This window comes from Leuresthes tenuis, unplaced genomic scaffold, assembly GCF_036924035.1.
Source record: "Leuresthes tenuis unplaced genomic scaffold, fLeuTen1.0.hap1 SCAF_18, whole genome shotgun sequence".
NCBI lineage: Eukaryota > Metazoa > Chordata > Actinopteri > Atheriniformes > Atherinopsidae > Leuresthes > Leuresthes tenuis.
In genome coordinates this window covers 14,560,352-14,582,516 of record NW_027325372.1, presented here as the reverse complement: position 1 = coordinate 14,582,516, position 22,165 = coordinate 14,560,352, and the positions used below count along the sequence as shown (strand labels likewise).

Here is a 22,165-nt window from a genome sequence, read left to right as displayed (position 1 = left end):
CATGCATTCAGTCATATTCTTAGAAACATCATAAACCATGGCAGTGAAATCAAGTTGGAAGTAATGGAATCTATGCTCTATGCCAAAATGAAAGGTCCTGTTATTTTGAAAAATTAATGACAATAACTTTTCAAAGTACTCCACTCTTTGTGGATGTGGCCGCACACCTTGTTAACTTTTCCACAATCCATCCCCATGTGACCTTGTACATCTGTGCTCACAACAATCATGTGTCTGCTGAAATATTTCATTCAGGCCAAATAGACAGCTAGCAAAAATACATGAACAACCCGGAACTAAAAATTCATTCCTGTTGTTAATATTTCATTATCTAGAATTAGATTCTTTGGACATAGTTTAAACCATCCAGTTGTTTAAAGTATCTCAACTACAAGATAGACAGACACGAAGTGGTGTTTGGCATAGACATGTGTTATATTCTTTTGCTCTAATCATTGTAGTTTTTAAGGTGGTCTTGAGCAATAGCTCTGCAGGCTGTCAGAAGATTTTTCAAAGGTTTTTCCGTGGACATTTTCTGATTTTTCAATAACTTTACTCCCAGTCCTTGTGCTTAACCATTTTCAGTGGAATGTGTTTGTGTTAAGTGACTTAACACCAACGCATGAAACATTCAAGCATAAAAACGTCTTGACACAACATTGTCTCAACACTTAACAGCCATTTTGAATGGTCTTTTTACAGCAGCTGTGGCAAATATAAACTATTTGTAGTCATTTTCTCAGTTGCATAAAAAAGTCAAATATTTCCCAGTTCAGCAGGCATGAAATTGCATTTTTTTTCCCACCACAAAGATGATTCCTGAGGAACTACTTGGTAAAGGCCCAGATGCATCTCTGTAGTCCTGTGTCATGTCTTTGCTGGATTTTATTCCCCTATTTCTAAAGGACATCACTTTCAGATGCTCTTTAGCTGCTGTAGACAGTTTATAGGCTTGCTGCTTTTTTTGCTCTCCACCTGTACAGTTTCTTCATTTTTAAAAATTACATTGCATACCATGTCAAAATATATGGCCATGTTATGAGAAATTCTGGCTCCATAACAATAAACCATAGCAAGATTAAAGCTAAATTTAAATACATGAGAGGTGGTTGGGGGCTTTTATTGGTTGAATCTCCAGTGCTAAAACTGTTTTGATCTCTGAAAAATGTTGTTTTTGGTAGAATAGGAGTAGATGCCTCTTGGCTCTTTCTCTCCTCTGGTCCTTGGCATATCAGTAATTTACAGTGTATGAATCTTGTGGGGTTTAGAGAGTGGATTTTTATTTAATTTTTGTCTTGTTTGCCATTTTCTTCTGTGTGTTTCCCTTTTCTCACCACTGGGATTGATTTTCACTGCTTTGATGCCTTATATTTTTGTTTTATATATCCAAAAAGAGAAACTGTATATCAGTCATGAACGAAACAAAATGACCTGCATAATACTCCTTATTAGGTGGGTAGTCAAGCTTTATCGAGGCAGGTCAACTGATTGCAGTCAAATGATTGCAGTTATTTTGGGCACAGCCAACAGAGACAGAACAAAGCTATTGCTCAGTGAATGAATGAATCTCTGTGGAGGACTCGGTGGACTGAAGTGATGTGGAAGTGTGCCTTCCTTAAAAGGGGTTCCATATCTCCCACCTGTGTCCCTGAACAAAAGCATGCAAATGCAAGAGAACAAAAAGTACAAGTGCTCCCTGATGCAGATGCTCTGAGTCCAAACCACAGATGGACTGAGTCCAGCATCACGACACATGAACTCCACAATAATCACCACTTTCACTCAAATTGCTTCCGTGCTCCCAGCTTTCATGTGCTCTGTGGAACACTGTCAATAAATATGTTCTGATGTGATAAAAATATTAATTAATTAAGTGATCCAAAAAAGAAAGGGGAATACTTCACAGTTATGTCAAATTTGATTTTCTCCTCCAATGATGCTGCCACTGCTGGTGAAAATCGACACACCAGTTAGAAATAAGTGATGCAATTTACACCCCACCAAGTCTGGATGACCTATGACTTTAAAAGTTACACATAAAACAAGTTAGTAAAACAGCTGAGAAAATACTCAAAAGGCAGTGTTACATAAGCATATTCATTATAGTTTTAGGAAATATTCCTTGGAGCTGTACTTCTATGTATTGCTGTGAAAATTGAATCTCCACCTAAGCAGATCAAGGTACAGCTGCAGAAATTTGGAGGGGCTCGGTGATACAGGCGACATTTCTTAAAGTGTGGCACTTCAGATCAGCTCGGTGACGTAGGAGGTATGTATCAACAGGAAGCGTGTCCTAATAAGGCTCGGACAGAGCGAGATTCCCTCGGTTAGTTTATTACCACGCAGACACCGGTGCTGCCCATCACCCACGCTCACTATCAAACAGGGGATGGTACAAATTCCCTGATGGCTATGCTACTACAGGAGGGCACTGGCGTGCGTTTCTATGAGCATATCAAATAAAAGTACAGCTAACGCATTATAAAGGGGGGCGCCCTGTAATCTATTTGATATGTATGTTGCATATGACTAGTTTATTTTGTTTTATAATGTTGTATTTGTGACTTTAAGAGCTCCATCTTAAATAGTTTACTACACATATCATGGAGATGTCCCTTAAGCACAAACATATTCACGATCCCGGAATATTTAGGGAGATATGACAATACAAAACTGTTGTTTAGGATGATCTTATATTAGATAGTGTCTCCTCGTAGTGCCTTTATCATTCTATCCAACCACATATACCTGAAGTAAACACAATTCATGCATATTTAAAAAGGGGAATTGTGGGCACAAAGTGGTCTTTATACGTTGATGTGGGTTGATATTTTTCATTTGAAGCAGCTGTCGTCTCTTTCACACATGTCATATGTGTCACTCTGCGGGACATATCCCCGTGAGTCATCGTGATAAATTTCAGCACCACAGACAGCGCCAGCTTTGAGCCCCTTTCCCGCTTGCTGCCAACCTTTGCATCCCGCCCAGCACAAATAATATTCTCACATTCATTGAGCACTATACGTCTTACAGGAAAAAAAAAAAAAAAGGTGTGTGTGAGAGAGTGGGGTGTCTATTGGTGGTCGTCATTTACAAGAAATGAGAGCTAGGGTGAACCGCAGTGGGAGGGGCGAAAGAGATGCCGCATTTTTCTGAATGAAATTACTCCCCATACACCCCTCCCTCTCGGTTCTCGCCGCATCCGAAATCCCGGCCCCTGATTGGTCGAGCCTCCCATTCACTGACGTAAGGCAGGCTCTCTTGTGGACGAGTCCCGCACCAGAGGGTCCATTCTGCCTCCTGCAAGCGCTCCGGAGTGATTGAAAAAGAAGAGATGCAAGAAGTGACCAGTGAGAAATTGGTGGAAGTCTGATGAGGACAGGAGCCCAGGGACTTCACCTGTTTAAAGTGGTGCAGCATCGCCTCATCGTCAGCATTTGGCTTGGATTTGATCAAAGCAGAAAACAAATCTGTTGACCCCTCGCAAAGGACGGACTCGTGTCAAAAAGGTAAGCACAATTATTCACTGCATGGATGTATACTTAAGGTGTCCGTAAAATTCACGCGTGTTCACGTGTGTGTGCAAGCTGGGGGCATCCTCTGTGGTGCAGTGAACCCGCAATTCTGTTATACAACAGGGTCCTCCGCGAGAGGAGGTGGGAAATACCTCCTCTTTCTGAGGAACTGAGAAGGTATGAAGATGAAAGAAAAAGCTAATTGCACCGCAGATACTCCTCCTGTTTGAACGAAGCAAAGATTATTGCCAAATAATCAGTTAATATTAAAGTATTACCATTATGATGTGGTACGTCCTCTCTCGCTATACTCTCTCTCTGTACATTTTGACATGTACAAGGGAGCATAAAGTACAAGCATCCTAAGCTTGTGTTTGTCGGATTCCTTCCACAACCATAAAAAAAATGCTTCCATATATTTTTCCTATTCAAGAAATACAGTCGTGCTTGTCATGATTTACATGGTGTTGTGTCCTTCTTGAACACCATGTTTGAACATTAGGAGGAGGGGAAACTCGGACAGAATAAATCACAAGTGGGGAGTCCACCAGATATAAATCTTATTTAAGATGATTGGAAGACTCTACAGGCCAGATTTACAATGAGTTGCTTGCTTGCTTGGTGCATTAATGTGTAAATAAGTATCATTCCGTTTGCTCGAAGCTCACACGTTGATCAGTTATTTTTGAGTGGCTTCTTCAAAGACTGTTACATCACTGGCTCTTAAAAAACAGTAGGGAAGCAGGGAAATGTGATCCTCTTAAAATGTGAAAAGGGCAAAAGTGTGTGGATGGGTTATTTTAACCAGTATATTCAAGGATGAGCATTCAATTTGATTACAATGATTAGAGCAAAAGAGCATATGTCTATACCAAACACTGCTTCAACATCACATCTTATGGTGATGCAAAAGCATTTTATCTAGCCAATTGCATTGGATTACATGAGTGCCACAGCTGCAGTTCTCCACTGCTGGATTAAGTCCACATCTGGCATAAAAAAACAGCCCAAACCACAGCTTCCAGTCCAACACTTCCTGTTAAATGAACAAATGGAGATTAATTGATGTCTAATCAAAGCTCATGTCATCATATTTCTCTCTCAGGTTGTGCTGGTGTTTCTTTTGACCAACCATGATCCTGAACGTCTCAGACCTGGGTTGGGACGAGTCCTCGGGCCTGGACCCCTTGCTCCCACTGGACCAGCAGACCAACTCATCTCCACCTGACATCCCACCTCTCACAATATGGGGCGTGGCTCTCTGTGTTTCTGGGACTCTCATCACCGCTGAGAATGCAATTGTCATCACTACCATCTTGGCCACCCCGTCCCTACGCGCCCCCGTCTTCTTACTGCTCGCAAGCCTCGGGCTGGCTGATCTCCTGGCAGGTGTGGCACTAATCCTGCACTTCCTCTTCCAGTTCTGTGTGGAGCCCAGTGATTGGTCAGAACTGCTGACCTCAGGACTGTTGGTGACATCGCTGACTGCTTCGCTCTGCAGCCTCATGGGTGTTGCCCTGGACAGATACCTGTCTCTGAGCCATGCCCTCACCTATGGCTCGGGTCAGTCACGTCAGAGAGCTGCCACCCTACTGCTGCTGGTATGGTTGGGTGCGTGCATTATTGGGGCAGGACCAGCAATGGGTTGGCACTGCCTTAAGGATCAAAGTTCCTGCTCTGTGGCACGACCTCTGACCCGAACTTATCTATCACTTCTATGTGGTGGCTTCCTAGTGGTTGTCATGGTAACCTTGCAACTGTATGCTGGGATCTGCCGGGTAGCGAGGCGGCACGCCCACGCCATTGCTACTCAGAGGCACTTCCTTCCCACCAATCAGCCATATGCAAGCAAACGCAGCAGTGGAAGGGGCTTCTCCCGGTTGATCCTTGTCCTAAGCGTGTTTGTGGGCTGCTGGATGCCTTTCTCTCTCTGGGGGCTGCTAGGAGATGCATCCAGCCCTCCTCTGTACACCTACGCCACCTTGGTGCCAGCAGCAGGCAGCTCCCTGCTCAACCCCATCCTCTACAGTCTGAGAAACAAAGACATTCGCAAGGTGCTTCTTCATGCCTGTTGCCCACAGAGATGCTCACACGGCACACAGATTCAACACCCTGTTGATGTGTAGACTGGCATCCTCATTGGAGTCAAAGGAACACACATTCTATGCCATACATATCACTGTTTACGTGCCAAGATACAAACTCACTTTCATCCACACAGAAAAAATAAGTTTCTTGCTCTTTAATACTCACATTTACACACATTCCACCACACTTAAGCAGCACTTTTAAGCGATGAGACCATCTTCGAATCAGAATGTACTGAACTGTCTTGGCAGGCAGCCAACTTAGGACTAAAAGTACTGTCCTGTGTGTACTTTGTGCCTCAGTCAACTGTAGCATCACTGGATCCCGAAATAAAACAATCACATGGATGCAACTTGTATGGACCTAATGAGCGTCAGCACTTGAAAATGAGAGGAAAATATACATTTTTAGGAAGAACTGACAAGTGTGATGATATTTGTGATCCAAAGGCCAATTTTATTTATTTGAATGTCTGGAAAACACAATGTTCTAGATGTTTGGGATTCTATTTTGCACATGCTGAAAATGGCACTTTAAAAAAAAAAAAAGGTGCTGACCATGTTTGCATTGCACAACCTTTTTGAAATGGATGAATATTTTATATTGATAAATAATAAATCCTTTTTTTTACTGGATGATGTCAGCACTCTTCTCTTTTCCTTCTGCCGAAGCTCTTAGCGTTAGCGTCTCTCACTCTTGAAATCTCTTTGACAGATGCTGCCGCTCCTGTTCCTGTATCCTAAATTGTTTGGGGACCAAAACCATCCGCAATGTTATTACATTCTCTCTGCATCCACCGCATCCTTTTAAAATCACGGCATTAGGATAGCGATTATGCAAGATGTTTTTCTCTCCTCCCACTCATTCTCTCAACCCTGAACTCGGTTCATTTTCCAAACTCCCCACACACTCAGCATTGGCCGCTGTCAAAAGGTTTCCACGGCTGATATGAAACGGATGAGTCATAGATAAAACACGGGGTGTCCTTTAAAAAAGGTTTACCATTCTTGGATTATTTGTTATTTCAGACACAAAAAAAAAAAATCGAAACCATTACTTAACTTCACTTAATATTTATTGAAATAAATCATTTGGAAACATGAAACAGTAGAAGCAGAACCTTGCTGCAACAAGGACAGACTTGATAAAAGATAAAAGGCACTTTAAATTTGTGTATGAAAGGTGTTAATACTTTAGGAAGAAGCTGGTCAACGAGCGGCGAGGCTAACCAAATTAATACAGGGACACTGAGAAGCGATTTAAAAAAAAAGAAAGGCAAAAGGCTGCCTGATTCTATCAATGACTGAAGCAACAGAGCCTACTCAACCCATCAGAAAAGATCATAATACAGCTTCAGGAAGAAAAAGACAAAAACATAAGAGGTACATTTCCATTGGACAATAAAAATCATACTTCTGAAAATCGTCTGCACATGTTCATACGACATCCCTGGTGTCTGACATGAGCCAACACCTCTCTCTCTCTCTCAAAACAATAAATCATTAATTTATCAGGTCCTTGACAAGCTACAACATGTCATATGTTCCCATGATCCCCACAGAAAAAAGAACACTCAACACAAAAAAGAGAGGAATAAAATGGGACACCTGTGTCTTGAAAGAAATTTAAATTGATTAATTTCAGTGATCACAGATCAAGATGTAAACTTTACATCTATTACATAATCTACGAAAGAGCAAGAATGAATTAAACACCTTGAGTGTTTTCACTGAGGAGAAAAGGGAAAGGGGCTGCCTGCATGTGCATACAAGCTTCCTCTTTACCATCTCTCTTGTTATAATGCACAGTGAATAAAATCTGATTTTTGGCCTGCAGCAAAGAACACCTTCCTCTATTAGACAATAAGATAAAGATGAAGGGGATGCGTTTACCAACATATTCAGCAAGGAGACGTGCTTCACATCAGATATCCCTCTTATATCAGTAACAGCGGTGTGTTGCTCAGAGCAAAGGCAAACTGGGACACAGGCAGACACTCTCACATACTTTCTCAATCTTTGGACCTCTTTACCTGACATGAGGAAGTTTGAATAAATGAAAAAAAAAGGATCTTGGAATGGGTTTGGAAATATGTCACAAGTTCACTCTACCTGGACATACAATTGACCGACTTGTGCACAAAACCAAACTAGCATCGAAGAATGTAATCTGAAGGGAAAAGGACCGACGTCGTTCAAGGCAAACGAAAGAAACGAAGGCGGTAGTGAAGTTGAAAGTGGATGGCGATTATTCTGACCACTCGTCATCGTCAAACTCTGAGGAGTCATCCTCGCTGTCGCTGCACTCCACAGCGATACGACGGGACAGGATGGCGGCAACATCGTTGCCAAAGTGATCCCTCTTCTCCTGCTCCCGTTGTGCCTCCACCTTTCGCAGGTTGAAGCCTTAAAAAAAAAAGCAATTTTACAGTTACAATGAGCGTGCAGCTCCTACATCATCTGTTCCACGCAGTAGTCTGACATTAACGGTGTAGACACACTGAAAAAAAATTCATATACCATATACATAAAAGTGTAAAACGCATCTATTCAACATAAACTGCATCAGTAACCAATTTGTCACAGATCTTGCGAGTAGGTTTGTCTGTAGATCACACGCATGCACAGGCAAAAAGTAAAGGGACATATTCCAGCCCAAAATGGGTGTAAAGGTTCTATCACTACAAAATATACTGCAATCAGCGCTTACATACTGTAGACTATTTATTTTGTTTCACCGGGTCCAACTGTATTCATGTGTTATGCTGACCTCTCTCTGGCGCGTCTTACCTTGTCGGATGGCCTGCAGCAGGTCACTGCGAGGATCGTCCTCGGGCTCTGGCTGAGGTTTGGGAGCAGAGCTGGGGGCCACCCCACCGCCAGAAGGACGAGGAGCAGCAGAGGCTGGAGGGGGGGGGGCCGGGTGGAGGTGGTGGGGGTGGCGGAGGTGGTGCTCCACCACCCGCTTGCATAGGTGGTGGGGGAGGAGAAACAGCGGACATGGCAGGTGGAGGAGGCGGAGCAGGTGGGGAGGGATAAGAGGTGGCAAGGGAGGCAGGTGGAGGAGGTGAGGGAGGGGTGTCAAAGCCAGGGGGAGGTGGGGGCACCCCAAAACCGGAGGCAGGAGGAGGGGGAGGAGGTGCAGGGGGAGGGGAAAGGTTTGGACGGGAGTTTGATGGAGAAGAGGCCATGGGTGGAGCTGGAGGTGGGTGGTTTGGACTCAGCATGCTGGTACGCTTCTGTGCTGGAGCTGAATACTGTCCATCATTATACCTGTATGTGACGGAGAGGAAGAGAAGAGATAAATGGATGTACTTTAATGGCTTAATGGAGCCTTCACTTCCCTCTGTTAACCATTAACCTTCAATGTCTATGCAGAGTCTACCATATCTGATCATATTCATACTTACTAAAAAAAACAAGGCTGTACAATCCATTTTGCTACAAGTGAACCCAACAACCCAAAGCAGATGTGAGTATTAATGCAGCGAATCCGCACTGCAGCATGTGTGGCTGTGCTTCTATCACACGCTAACAGGGGAGGCTGTGAGCCAGCAGCATGTGGGCTCGCATGCACGATGCTACGTAATGCTTACGACATGTCTGGAGGTGGAGGAGGCAGGAAGTCATCGGGACCCGGTGGAGGCGGAGGGGAGCCGGGATCATAAGCGTAGGAGCCTGTACTCAGCTCGAGGCCCTCAGAAGTGAAGCCCTCACCTGATCCGATGCTGCCATTCAGATTCTCAGAGGAATTCCTTGAAGAAAACAAACAACATCACCTTCGGCTCAAAATAAAGTTGAGCGTCTGTACTTTCGGAACTCTGAACGACCCAGACCGGATTGGAAATTGATACTCGTGCAGAATCTATCATTTAAACACGTGAAACTGGTGATATCATACATCTATTTGAAGCCGTGGACACAATTATTCACATCAGCATTTGAGGTGAAAGCCTTATCTTTTGATTGAAAATGACAAACACTCAATGTCCCAAAGCACAGTTGGAAGGAAATCGCTGATTCCTCAACTGTTTCCCTGTAATCAATACTTCTTGAACATACAAATATATGGTATTTTATGCTTTTTCTTGTAGTTTTATGATGTTCTACCATTTCTTTGTTAATTCAATAAAAAACTAAGCATAATAAATATTTAACGGAGAAAAACAAGTGCAACAGCAACTACGTTGTCAATGTGACTCAATATTTTTCCTTTTCTCTGATAACACGGCAAGAACATTTACATTCTTACTTTATAAATAACAATTTTTACACCGTTTAATCCTGAACGATATGTAAACGGGGACAATTTGACATCAAGTACCAAACTGGAGTATAATCAAAAACAGAGCCCACTGCGACTCACATTTGTTTACTGCTAATTTCCAGTGACAGCCAGCTCTACGCCCAACCCCCAGAGAACATTCCCAGACAGGACGTACCGCCCATATCATTGTGTACAGCTTGGTTGATAAGACGGGGGGGGGGGGGGGGAGTGAGTGGAATCCATCATGCAAGCTGCTGATTTTGCTGTGCAAATTGGAGAAAAGTAATGTGTTCAGCAAGTCATTACTTTTAAAGTCCAACCTCTGCCGAATGAGCCCGATTTATTTTTGTTTTTTCACAGTCCGCAGACCAAACAATGCCCACAGGCTGACGCTCCAAAACAACCAGAGCACAGCTCAATTAAAAAGGTACTTCAGCAAACCACGAGTGGATGGGACGGATATGGTTCGGCCTGCTCAGGATACCTAGTTTTATTGTGATTATTGTTACCTGCCGTTAATTCTGTATTCGTTTAGGTTGTTATTTATGTCCGTCTCCCCAGTGGGATTTTAGCTCACCGAGCCTTAAAGACCAACAGAAACGGAATCTTTATTTAATTGGCTCATACTCTACTTAAATAATAGTGTAAATTGACGAGAGAAAGACAGTTTGCGATTGGGACAACCTTAACCGCTGAAACTTAATTTCTCTTTACTCACAATTCATTCTTTGGTATGACAAACTCTTCTCCCATCTTACGCCGTTCCCATTCCTCCTTCCTGGTCTTGATCTTTCGGGGATTGAGTGTCCGTTGGTTCAGATGGTCTTTCTTCTCCTTCTACTCAGAAGGAAGTCGGTAGAAAAAAAGAGAAAGAAATGACAACGTGCTGGTTGTGAGTAATCTGATGTGAGTGAGATTTGCTCGTTGTAACTTTCTGAGTGATGTTTTAGTGCGTAAGACAGTGCTCATGCGACTCACTCTGTGCTTGCGCTTCTCCTTCATGATGTCCTTGGTGTCCTGCAGCATCTTCTCCTTCCACAGGTCAAAGAAGTAGGAGGGATCAGTGTAAAACTTCAGGGCCTCCTTCCCATCATCACTGCAGTGAACCATTTACAGCCATTAGAAGTCACACTTCACGTTAATGTGACAAAATACAAAGTGTGCACGAAATAGTTCTAAATATATTAACAAGAGATTGAACTTCCCTTTTCAGTATAAAAAAAGCCTAATCTCACGTTCATCAAGAGTGCGAAGAACAGCCCCAGCTAAATCAATGCCACATGGACATTCAGTTCCTTCACAACAAGCCTTTTTCTTTATAGTGTGACTGGACATGCTAAGAGTCATTGCTCAACACTGACGCAGACTTCGTGCTCTACCAGCCACTATATCTCTGCTCTGGTTTCTGATCAAGCATACTGCCAATGAGCAGTTTACATTTAATGTGATTATTTGTCTTTTTGTTCTTAACATCAGTACCAAGTAAATAATACACAAGCTAGAACTGTATCAACATGACAAGACTTAGTTAGGGTGGACTCTATGTCTGGGGCTGGTCAAGAATCCACTGCATGAGGAAGAAGGTACGAGTACGCATCGGACATGAGCTTAAAACTGTGTTGAAATGCATCGTCGCGTTTCCATGTGTGCACACGAGTGTGGGCGGGCTTCATTTGCCCGTCTGCTCCAACCTACCGGTAATGGCTGAGCTGGTTAAGTGGTGGAGGAGGATTGCAGGTGACGTAGGTATCTTGTACAGGCACTGGCAGAGACGGCCTGGTGAACAGCTGCTGGTCCTGTGTCAGACTGCTGCGGAAGGCCTTACGGGTAGTGATGGCCTGCAGAGAGACTGAGCGAAAAAGACAGGAATGTTTTTTAAATATTTATTGAGAGGGCAGAGGATTGAGTCAGAGTCTAGCACTAGTAGTGACACTAAAAAGTGGGAGCACCTACCTTCCTCTTCTTTAGGGTCCAGCTGGGTGACTTTAACCTGCAGGCGATCCACTCTTTCTCCAAGCGTGTTCACTCTTGTGGCAAATGCTCCTGCCTGGACAAACAGCTCCCCGAACACGTCCTCTGCATATTTGCCTTCAAACAGAACACAACTGTTTTATTTTTGTTGATTAAAGAATTTGGCGACCGCAATCAATGTAACTTCCAAAACAGATTTAAAAAAAAAAACACATCTGCCACGTGTTACTGCCAACTGCCACCCAACTACACATGGTCCATACTCACTGAGGCTGCCGAGCTGCCGGATGATGTTGGCCAGGCTGATATTGGTGACACACTCCAGCTCGCTGCGGATGCTGGAAGGGATGGTTTGGCGACACACATGCCGCGGCTCTATATTCCTCGTCACCAAAGGCATGGTGGGGTGTGGCGGGGAGCGCAGCCCAACCCTGAAGGAGAGGAAGTGAAGGGTCATTCAAGCCAAAAACACATGCAAATATAAAGGGATTCAACTGTAACACTAGATAGATGTGGTTCGCTAACATTGTTTTTGATCTTTTATGAGCCGTTGCTAATGCCAAACAACCGATGACCAATATGAGATGCTAAGATTCTATGTAACATTTATTTATACTGTAGTTCCTATGTTTGTGCAGTAGGATAAGAACTGTAAGATATGAACTAAATATACCGTATAATTGTTGACCAATGTCGCATCTCTCCAAACGTCATTCAATCATACCGACTTATCTGCCAAGCAGTTAATCAGCTTATTACTATAGTATTAAGCTGTAAGCTGATGGCTGAGCTGTGATACTAAAAGGTCATGCCTACTGTCAAATAATAAATAATGAATGAATCATCAATTCAAGTGATTTGTTCAGCAGTAAATGTCAAATTTGGACTGATTAAAACGTTGGAAACGGCAGGATGCACTGCCTTTTTGCAAGGTGGATGAGTCACATACCGATGAGATGTGCCAACACTCGTGTATTTAAAGAAAAGAAAAAATAACAACCAGACAGACCTAAAGCAGAACCAAAACTGTGTCTTTGCTCTGCTCAGCAACATCCACCACTTAGCCGACGGTGTGAACCAAACGTTAAAAATGAAAATAGAGAAGAACTCGCTGGGGTAACCATTTCCCCAATGTCACGTCTACAGCTGTGCAAATATAACCAATTATATATATATATGATCTGACTACTAACGTCGGCTCACACAAACCAGTAACTACACTGTGCATGCGGAATAAGCTCAGAAAATGACAGCCGCCTTCAGACTGCAGGCTCTCCTCACTCCCATTACACCTCGTTACCCATCTCAGTCGCCTAATTACAAGTTTTACATGTTTCAGAAAGCGGTGAATAATAGCTGAGCTGTGACTCGGTGAATTGTGTCTGTCAAAACTATCGGCGCCTTCCCTCGAGGTGGCAAACTCGGTGCTGTACGTAGACCCAAAAAAGAGCTAACTGCCAGTGAGGTTTACTCATTTCTTCACCGAAAGAAAAGAAAAACTCTTCACAGTTGTGTGCAGCTCCTCTCTGCACGGCGTTGTTCGACAGTGACAGTCAGCCGCTCTCTCTTGTTTTTTGTCAACTAAATATGGGAAGTTTTATTCCGTAAAGCTTTCGAATTTTGATAAATTCAAACCCTCCCACATCGATAAGTCCCGACCAAACGAAAAAGTTCAAGCATTTACGCCCACAACTTAAGCGAAAACAAGATAAGTCTAACTTGGGATTTCGGCCTTGTCAGAGCAGGAAGTAACTTGTAGGCGCCGCTTATCTCAAAGGAACACCCAGAACTAACATAAATATACTCACCCGTCACTTTGTGAAAATAACAGTGACTAACACGCTTTACTTACCGCTAAAACGTCCACCTTTAGTCTCTCCCTATACCAGCAGGTCGTTGTTCTGTCTCTATATTTTCTCAAGAAGTATTAGAGCTGTACAGTAAGCGGTCGAACTAAACAGATCGAGAAGGTCCCGGGATTGTGAACTTCTGATTGGCCGAGACACAGCGTTTTGTCGAAGCCGATTGGCTGTTAGACCTGTCGTTTGATTTGGTTGAGAACAGGATGTGGAAATTTCAACGCAAAAAGCGCAACTCCACCCAAACTAGTGGCAAACATCTGTCCGCAATTTTCGTAAGTGAGGGTGGAGGGAGCGCCGCATTCCAACGTGAAATCCAGCGAGTTGGAACGCGTCCGAGGAATGACTGGCATTGACCGGTATGAGTTGAAGTTCCCGAAGGACACAAAATCACTTAAATTGACAGATAGCAGCGTCTTAAGTGCATCCTTAACTTCAGCTCAGCCCATTTGAACTGAAAGTGCCTAAGCTAAGTCATGCTTGCATGTTATGACAATTAAATCATGCATGAGGTAGCTTAAACGTATTTATTTGAATTTTGCAACAGGGTAACCATGTTTTGTGGAACAATGCCAAGAGAAATAATCAAAGAAATAATCAAGTTTCCGTTGTAGCCATTTATTTTTGCTTCAAGCAACAACAGCATGTATAAAAATACAAATCCAGTAGGTAACAAAAACACACATCGACTATAAGTTCCCTTTTGGCTTTACACTCAATGTTTACCTTCAGTTTTATGTAAATTCAAGGTGTATCCAGGGGATGTGGGGTAAGCAATTGTATTTCCCTTTTCAACCTACTCAGCTGACATGTTGGATGGAAAGAATTGAAGACTTTCCTTATTTTGGCTGATATTTCTTGTAGTATTATTGTGGACTTCAAGCATGGTTTCGGTCATTTATTTTCTTTTATGCAACAGAGAAAAAATGTGCCTCATTGCTGTATTTCCTGCATATGTTACGGTTGGTACAAACTTGAAATAATTTAAGATCTTCAATGTAAATATTCATTGCACATAAAAAGCATTTCAGTTTTACAGAGAGTTAACACAAATAAATAATCTGTTAAATCTACATTCAAATGATGGCTGCTTAAGTTTCATGTGAAAGAGTTCGCCCTGTATTTCAACACTTGTGGTACAACTGAAAAAATTTGTTGATACATTCTGTGATACATCACAGTACATCAGTGATTTTACATGCTGGAGGACAGGCAAAATAGCTTTTTATCTGCAGCCTATTTGGTGAAACTGTCCACTTTCATAGTATGTTTCAACACGACAGTATTTCCTCCTAAGGATGGATAAAACTGCAAGTCGTTCAGTGTCCACTAGAGGGCGATGTCATTTTAAACAATTTGGCACATGCCTAAAACCTTAAGAGAAAACTTAAGAAACATCTGATTTTTCACCATCCAAAGCAGCATCCACAGCTCTGTTCAGGTGTGAGTGTCAGTGCCGTGTGTTGACCCAGCTGAGTGTGTACGAGCTGTAAGCATTTGCTACTGTCTGTTTCAGGACACTGTGACCCTCTCCTGCAGAGCTGTGAACCAGCTTGAGGCCAGAAGCTTGAAGTTCCCGAAGGACACTGAACCAAAAACGAAGCACTTCCTCATCGGTTCCTCCCACCTCAAACCCTGCCCACTGCAGGTGCACCGTGGCAACCAGATGATGGATGTTTTGAAGAGTTCCCTCCTCAATCCAGTTCTGGAAAACTCGCCACTCAGCACTTAAGAGGTCGGCATACAGGAAGTTGACCTAAAGAGAATAAAGATGATAAAAACAATCTTCTGGCATTTGGATCTTCATAATGATAAGCTTATATTTAAGTATAAAAATCATTGTTAAAATACCTAAATCTAAGAACGGTACTATTATGCTTTCAATAAAACACACCTTTTTCTATTTTTTTGACAAGTGATAGCTTTGCTGGAACTGACATACTGACTGTATATATAGTGATAATGTTGTACACAAGATTTGCTGGTAGAGTGCAGTGTTACTACCTTCCTCCTCTAAAGAGCCTAATATTTAAAAACCAAATTAAAGTTTTACGAAAAATATTCATCAAATGGATATCTTACTCAAAGCTAGGTGTGTAACTCCCTCTTGTGGCTGTCAGATATAACTGGGCCACTGAGTGATTCACTCACTTAAACTGTTGCCATGGCAGCCAGAGATGGCGCAGAGCCCTGTTGCTATGGTAACGGCCAAGTAAAAGAGCTTTCTGGGTATATTGGGGTAAAAAAGACTCCAAGGTATGTTTGTTTGGCGGTGTTTCTCAAAATTCCCTGTGAATCTGTGTGTGCGCGTGCATGCACAAGTGTGTGTCTCTTACAGTGTGATGTCCCAAAGCTGCCATGATATCTGCCAGCGTTTGAGAAACACTACCCAGGTTGCCTCTTGTCTTGTGCCTGCGCCTCTTTGGCGCTCGCCACTCCAGCCACATCTTGTGCTGGATGACACCGCCTCCGTTGCCATGGTTACTTGCCAAACTGTTGCCAAGGTGACTACCAGATGCATTGGACTTGCTGGGATCAAAACTGTGGACTTCGCATCCTAGCTGCGATACAGTCCTCAGAAAGTCTGCATCTCCTCTACCCATGCTGGAGAGACAAAGACAGGAAGGCAGGGGAGCACGGAGGTGGTTTGAAGATGATTGCATGCATGATTAAATATGCATTTCATTGCTTATTCCAGCTGTGTCAGTGATAGGAATGCAGAAACACAAAAGTGGGATAAGTGCATGGTATACAGACATAGAGACGTACCTGAAGGAATATGCAACACACGGTCCATCTGCAGCTGGGAGGAGCCAGTCCTCAGCACACAGCAGCCAGTGAGCTGAAGCAGCAGGGAGCAGTGCTGCCTGAGTTTGCCCTGGAGATAAAACCCTGGAGCAGTTCAACTGGGGGTTGACAGAAAAAGAGGGTCATATGAGATGGGCTGGATAAAGGTCTGGGCATTAAAATTCAAATGAAAAGTGAGAAAGTTAGGGGAAAAGTGGTTTCACAGCAAGTCTTGTGAAATTTGGGAGGATGATTTCAGACAGAGAGTGCTGAGTCTAAGTGAGCCAAATTATGTTTTTGCAATAGTCACTTTGGCCACTTTGACTTATACACAGCACTGAACAGTTGTAGAAGGTCAAACAAAAACAGAACAATGTTACAGCCTTAAATTGTGGACGACAACTTTCCCTCTCAGTTCCCAGCACTTGGCGTTGCATAAGTCTCAGCTCTTGTTTGGGAGTTTCCAGTCTGGAGCTGAACATCTTTACTGGCTCCAGATTTGGCAGAATTCTGCTGCCAGCATATTGACAGCGCCTGACTGATCATATTACTGCTATGTTAACCCCTACGCTAGTCTGAGTTGTAGAAGTAGTTTCTAAAAGTGAAAAAAAATAAAACTTTTTTTATTGATTGCTGTGAAGACTTGGCAAGATCTAACTTTTGGCTGCAGAATTTTTATGTCCCTCCTATGATGGAGAGTAGCTTGAAACCTTTAAAGAAGGAGTTTTATATATCTAAATGTTGGACAAGTGGTTAACCTTAGGGGAAGGACGTCCCCTAAGGACTCACAAATTCAAGCTGTCACAAGACGTGATTATAAAAACAGAACAATAGAGGAAAAACTCAAATTCAGTTTCTCGATGGTATTTCTTTTTTTCTTTTCAGTTTTACCATTCTCCTGGTTGTTTTCTCACGAAATGCAGGATTAAGTTATGAAATTTCTCTGCATGTGAAAATGATTCAAATGAGTCATTCTGAGGAGGACATTTTGGGTATGTTGTCCGCAGCTCTCTGTTTTTTGCAGCTTCTTAAGATGAGTGATAAAGCAGACAATTCACAAAGGTCTCAAGCCAAGAAGTTTTCTGGACAACTCAGTCGTGTTTGTGAGACATTAAAATACATAGCAATGAATTCGGACGTTTTATGACACTTTTTTTTTGTATTCATTGATTCCACGTAGACAACACTTGACAGTAAGATATTTTAATTTGACAACACTGTGTATGAGATGATGTTCTGTGCAGCCTACCTGCGGCCTTGTGATGTACATGATGAAACGATCGAGTTCTGTGGTGAAGGACGGCTTTTCCGCCGCCCACAACTGCACCTCCACTGCTCTGGGTCCCGCCTGGGAGCATGCATACACACCGTATATCAATATATAGAAACTACAGTCTAAGAAGTGCCAACAGATCCAAGAGAATTTGGATGGTGGTTGAATAATGCATAGACATGACAGTAGGTGTGATGCGAGTGCTGAGCAGAAAGGTCACAGTGGCTGACCCCAGGCTTGCTGATATTTGCCCGAGGCTCTTTAACATACACAAACACTAACTCAGGCCCGTCACTCCACTCCAAACAATGAACCCTGTGGTCACCATGGCAACCTCTGTGGAACGGGGGGGAGGGGGGGTACACTAGAATGAGTCAGAGAGTTTAGCCTTGGGCAGATAAAGAAAGAAAGAGTGAGAGAAGAGAAAGGGAGACTGAAAGACAGACAGAAAGAAAGAGACTGAGAGAGGGTGTGAGGAGTGAAAAGAGGTGGGGTTTGGGGTAAAGAGAGGACAGATACACCCACACACAAATCCACAAACACAGATGGATGCTGAAGCACCGTGCAACCAAAGGGCACAGACAAAACACAGGGCAGCTGTCATCTCTCTCTGGTCTGGGGTCAGCACTGTGCTTGGCCTTTGCCCTCACCTGTTCTGCCACGTCGATAAGAATTCACAGAGCTGTGCACAAAGAGGCCAAACATAAACTGGATGAGCACATCACAGCAGTGGGGGGTCTCTTTTTTTGCATTCTGCAGCAAAGCAGGTAAACTGCACAATCTCTTTATCTGCATCAATGGATTTTGAAACAATGGGCCTCTGGGCACAGACGTCTGTAAAAGGCTCCCAACTTGTTCCAACAAAGACCACAGCACCCTGGCTGTTTGGTGTTGGCTTGTTTTGTGTGTCCAACTGTGCGTCATTGCAGTACAGTCTTAGTTTTCCATCTCTGGATGGTAATTTCTCCTGGTTGTTTTGTGTCTCAAACTGGTAATTTTCTCTCTGTGCTCACGGGCATCATACTTTTGTTGTTTAGTCTCTTTCTCTGTTTTAAAAAGCCAACTTCTTGTCTTTAAAGCATTAAAAATGTCTTGGGCATCCAGATCCCTCAAGTCCACTGGGACAGGTTTACACAGTAAAGCTGCTTTTAGTTTTTATGCTCCCCACCTGTGGAACAGGCTTCTTGAAGTGAGAGCAGATAAAACTGTAAGCTTGTTTAAATCAGGTCTTAAAGCATTAATTCCAACACCTTTTAAGGAAATTGGATAGGTTATTAAAAAAAATACAAGTTTTATTCTTTAGTTGAATGTTAATAAAAAATGTTCACACAATTATCTGCAAGGTTAAGTGTTTCCTTTTTTATTATTATTGCAAATCCTTTCTATTTCTTGGTTTACTGTTGCTATTTTCAGTATGTGATGTTCTTTGTTCACATTATACACGTTATATTCAGCTTCTTTATTTGTTTTTGAACACTAAGTGTGCTATACAAATAAACCCGCCGTGCCTTTAGGCTACTCACTCAGAGTTTAAATTCTGTGCATAGAAAAGTAATATGAAGTTAAAAAATAAATAAAAAAATCTGTAAACATGAATCCTTCTGAGGGTTACTGTGGGTGAGAAGGATATTTTGTGTCAAAGGTGTGAAACCACCCTCGCATGTGTGATTCGTCTGTGTCAAATATGTGACGTAAGCACTCAGAAACACCTCAGTTCAACTTTATACAAACCTGGCGCTCGTGCATCTCGTTCTCATCCTCATACCCTGGTGCCCCCTCCCTCATTCCCCCGTCCTCCTCCTCCTCCTCCTCCTCCTCCTCCACACCGGTTCGCCGGGACTGGGCCTCTCCTTGAATTGAGCTCCTCTCCGGTTCGATGCTGATAACGGAAAACGCGACTGCTCCGTCCTGCTCCTCCGCCCCCACCCACAAGCGCTCGGCTCCAGGTAACCGCGACCCGAGGACTAGAAGCTGCAGGACGAGGAGAACCGGTGGGATTAAAAGCAGAGGTATTCCCGAGCGGAGGAAGAAACTACCGAGGCCACGCATACCTCCTCAGTGGCGGCACCGGGGACCGGCGAACATCTTCGGCGCTTTTCCTTGTAATTCAACTTTTTCCGCTCTCTCTTTTTTTCTCTCTCTCTCTCTCTCGAGGGCAGTGAGGAAAGTCCCAGCTGAGTCCTCCTCCTGCCTCCACGACCTCCTCCTCCTCCTTGTTACCCCCGGGGGAAACGTTGTGATGACGAAGCGCATTCCTTGGTCAGCGTTGCCCTTCTTAGAGACAGACGTCGTTTTATTTATTTGATTTAATTTTTTAGCCCAAATGAACTCAGGGTTAACAATGGACAGAAATGTGAAGAAAAAAAAAACAGCTTCCTGTCAGTTATTAAGCAAACAAATCCAAAGTCTCACACGTAGATTAGAATGTCTAAATTAACAATTGTTATTAGTTTTTTTTCTTACCTCAGTCACTGATTTGTTAGTCCTCTACCAAACTGTTAGACCCATAAGCAGTGACTTGAATAAAGCTAAACTGATATTTCTGGTTACTAATTATCATTAATATTTGAATAAGTAATAAAAATGACCAACAAAGAAAAGAGCAAAGGCCTGAGTGGTCGTTCAGGTTACCCTAATAACCCCATATTAGATTACTGGACTTAGTTACGCTACTTTAATTTGATATTTCGGTCGACTTAGCCTCCTCTTTATATCAGATGGAAATGATTTCATTTATCATGGGCATGGACAGAAGCCATTACCGCACAGGCCTTCCTCTCTCAGGTCTGGCTTTATCTTGCAAAAACTCAGAAACAGACTGAATAAACAAGACGGATATGTTCTGTGAAACAAAGAGAGTTCCCGTGAATACAAAGCAACACGGTGGCAACAGAGACACGCAAAAAAATGACCAGTGTGATCTTAAAGAAAAGGTTCAAAGAGGTGTGGAGATCTAAAAGAAATAAATAAGGCACAAAACACCCGTGCAGGCACTTAAGAATGATCACAAAAGCTCAAAGACAGTTCAGATCACAAAAAACACCCCAAATGACCATCGAGAGGAATACATGTACGATGAAAAGCAACATATGATACACACAGTGACCAAGTGAATGATGGGTATTTCCACGTCTGTTCCCATAATCAGTCAATGTACTGAAAAGATAACATTTCTCAAACACTAACATTATGATTAGCACATAATGATAATATGAAAAACACTGAGTTAAGTTTTTTAAGTAACTTCTGACCTGACCAGAACATTCTCTGCTGTTTCTACACAGGAATGAACACTTTCCACGCTGCAAATGTATTTAGAGTGATCTGCATTTGTCGCATTTTTGCATTGTGCTGCGTTAATAGAGACAAAAACGTTTTTAGTCTTCCAAAAAACAGTCAGTGATTAATACAGCTACCTCTTCTTCAAAGTCAGCCCAACGCCCTCCATTCACGGTGAGAGTTTCTTGACCTGTTTACGATCAACTTTCAATGAATTAGCAACTGCAACCCCCATAATACTGTTGAAAAGGGTGTGTTTTTTTCCCTCCATGATAAAGTTCATGTTTGACACAGACTCTTAAGTGTTTAAATCAGGTGACCAAAGGAGCGAGGCCATTATACAGCCATCTTTGAGATCTTTGCTGGCTGGCAAAACGTTGGTGGAGATGGAAGCGCTTGACGAGCACTTTTCTTCAGAAAGATCTCAGCTGCCACGTGTGCTGTGGACTTTTTCCTGTAAGTCTAGTCATAGAAAGTAATTCCAGAAAACTGGCAGCAGGTTTGGGAGCAGGTTTTCAGTCTGTATTTGGTGCAAAAATGCCCAACGAGCATTTCTTTATTATAGCAACCGATACCGGTACCCCTGCTTTACCTTGCTGGCACCCGACTCATAGAGGGGCTCGTGATCAATCAATGATGCAGCAACAGTCCATAAAACTCCTCCATCAAACTGTCATCAGGGATTCCTTGGCCTGTTCTTGACATTTCAACCTTAGAATTTTATTCAGCAGTGGTCGTATTTCAGCCTTCTTTACCTTGGCTGTGTCTCTGATCACTTGGCACCTTGTATTTCTGGACACTTGTGTTGGGTGGCAGACCTGGAGAATGTTGGCACGGGAGGATGATGAGTTCTCGCCAGCTTTACTGTGAAATGCTCTCAAATCATTTGCAGTTTATTTGAGCCTCCCGCGGGCCGCTTTTGTGGCCGTGTCGATGATTTGCAAATTTGAAGATGCTTGATTGGCAGGAGGTCGCGCCCCAGTTGATCAAATAGTTTAGTGTTGCATCTGTCTGAAAGGCAGCGCACCATTTTTCATTTTCATTAGCAGTTAAGTACCTTTTGAGAGACCCTAATAAAAAGCAGACCAAGCTCCTCACCTCATCACATGAAAATGGCTGTAAACCGA

At 42.9% G+C, this 22,165-nt stretch overlaps 4 protein-coding genes across 4 annotated transcripts in view; 2 read left to right on the top strand and 2 right to left on the bottom strand.

Annotated features, from left to right (window-relative positions):
* zcchc17 (zinc finger, CCHC domain containing 17) overlaps positions 1-22,165 on the top strand; it is a 190,822-nt gene that overhangs the window by 14,913 nt on the left and 153,744 nt on the right. The window lies entirely within an intron of this gene.
* gpr3 (G protein-coupled receptor 3) lies at positions 3,308-6,188 on the top strand. Its single transcript, XM_072370482.1, has 2 exons — positions 3,308-3,509; positions 4,621-6,188. The coding sequence occupies exon 2, from the start codon at positions 4,649-4,651 to the stop codon at positions 5,639-5,641; it is 993 nt and encodes a 330-aa protein (XP_072226583.1). The 5' UTR covers positions 3,308-3,509; positions 4,621-4,648; the 3' UTR covers positions 5,642-6,188.
* Positions 7,214-13,833, bottom strand: wasf2 (WASP family member 2). The gene is given in 10 exon segments (XM_072370012.1): positions 7,214-8,008; positions 8,393-8,517; positions 8,519-8,875; positions 9,199-9,357; positions 10,588-10,706; positions 10,848-10,965; positions 11,565-11,718; positions 11,823-11,957; positions 12,108-12,271; positions 13,693-13,833. Coding segments are annotated over 9 exon segments (1,458 nt in total). The 5' UTR covers positions 12,241-12,271; positions 13,693-13,833; the 3' UTR covers positions 7,214-7,850.
* LOC140275502 (probable methyltransferase-like protein 24) lies at positions 14,316-19,956 on the bottom strand. The gene is made up of 5 exons (XM_072370978.1): positions 19,491-19,956; positions 17,736-17,834; positions 16,469-16,605; positions 16,036-16,303; positions 14,316-15,455 (listed from the first exon to the last, which is right to left on the bottom strand). Exons 1-5 carry the CDS (start codon positions 19,806-19,808, stop codon positions 15,150-15,152), a joined length of 1,128 nt encoding a protein of 375 aa, XP_072227079.1. The 5' UTR covers positions 19,809-19,956; the 3' UTR covers positions 14,316-15,149.

Excerpts from the sequence above, each read along its gene's own strand:
- gpr3 (XM_072370482.1), top strand. The coding sequence starts at position 4,649 with ATGATCCTGAACGTCTCAGACCTGGGTTGGGACGAGTCCTCGGGCCTG.
- LOC140275502 (XM_072370978.1), bottom strand. The coding sequence starts at position 19,808 with ATGCGTGGCCTCGGTAGTTTCTTCCTCCGCTCGGGAATACCTCTGCTT. Across the intron at positions 17,835-19,490 it reads ACGAGATGCACGAGCGCCAG|GCGGGACCCAGAGCAGTGGA; the intron begins GTTTGTATAAAG and ends GCATGCTCCCAG. Across the intron at positions 16,606-17,735 it reads TGTACATCACAAGGCCGCAG|TTGAACTGCTCCAGGGTTTT; the intron begins GTAGGCTGCACA and ends GTCAACCCCCAG.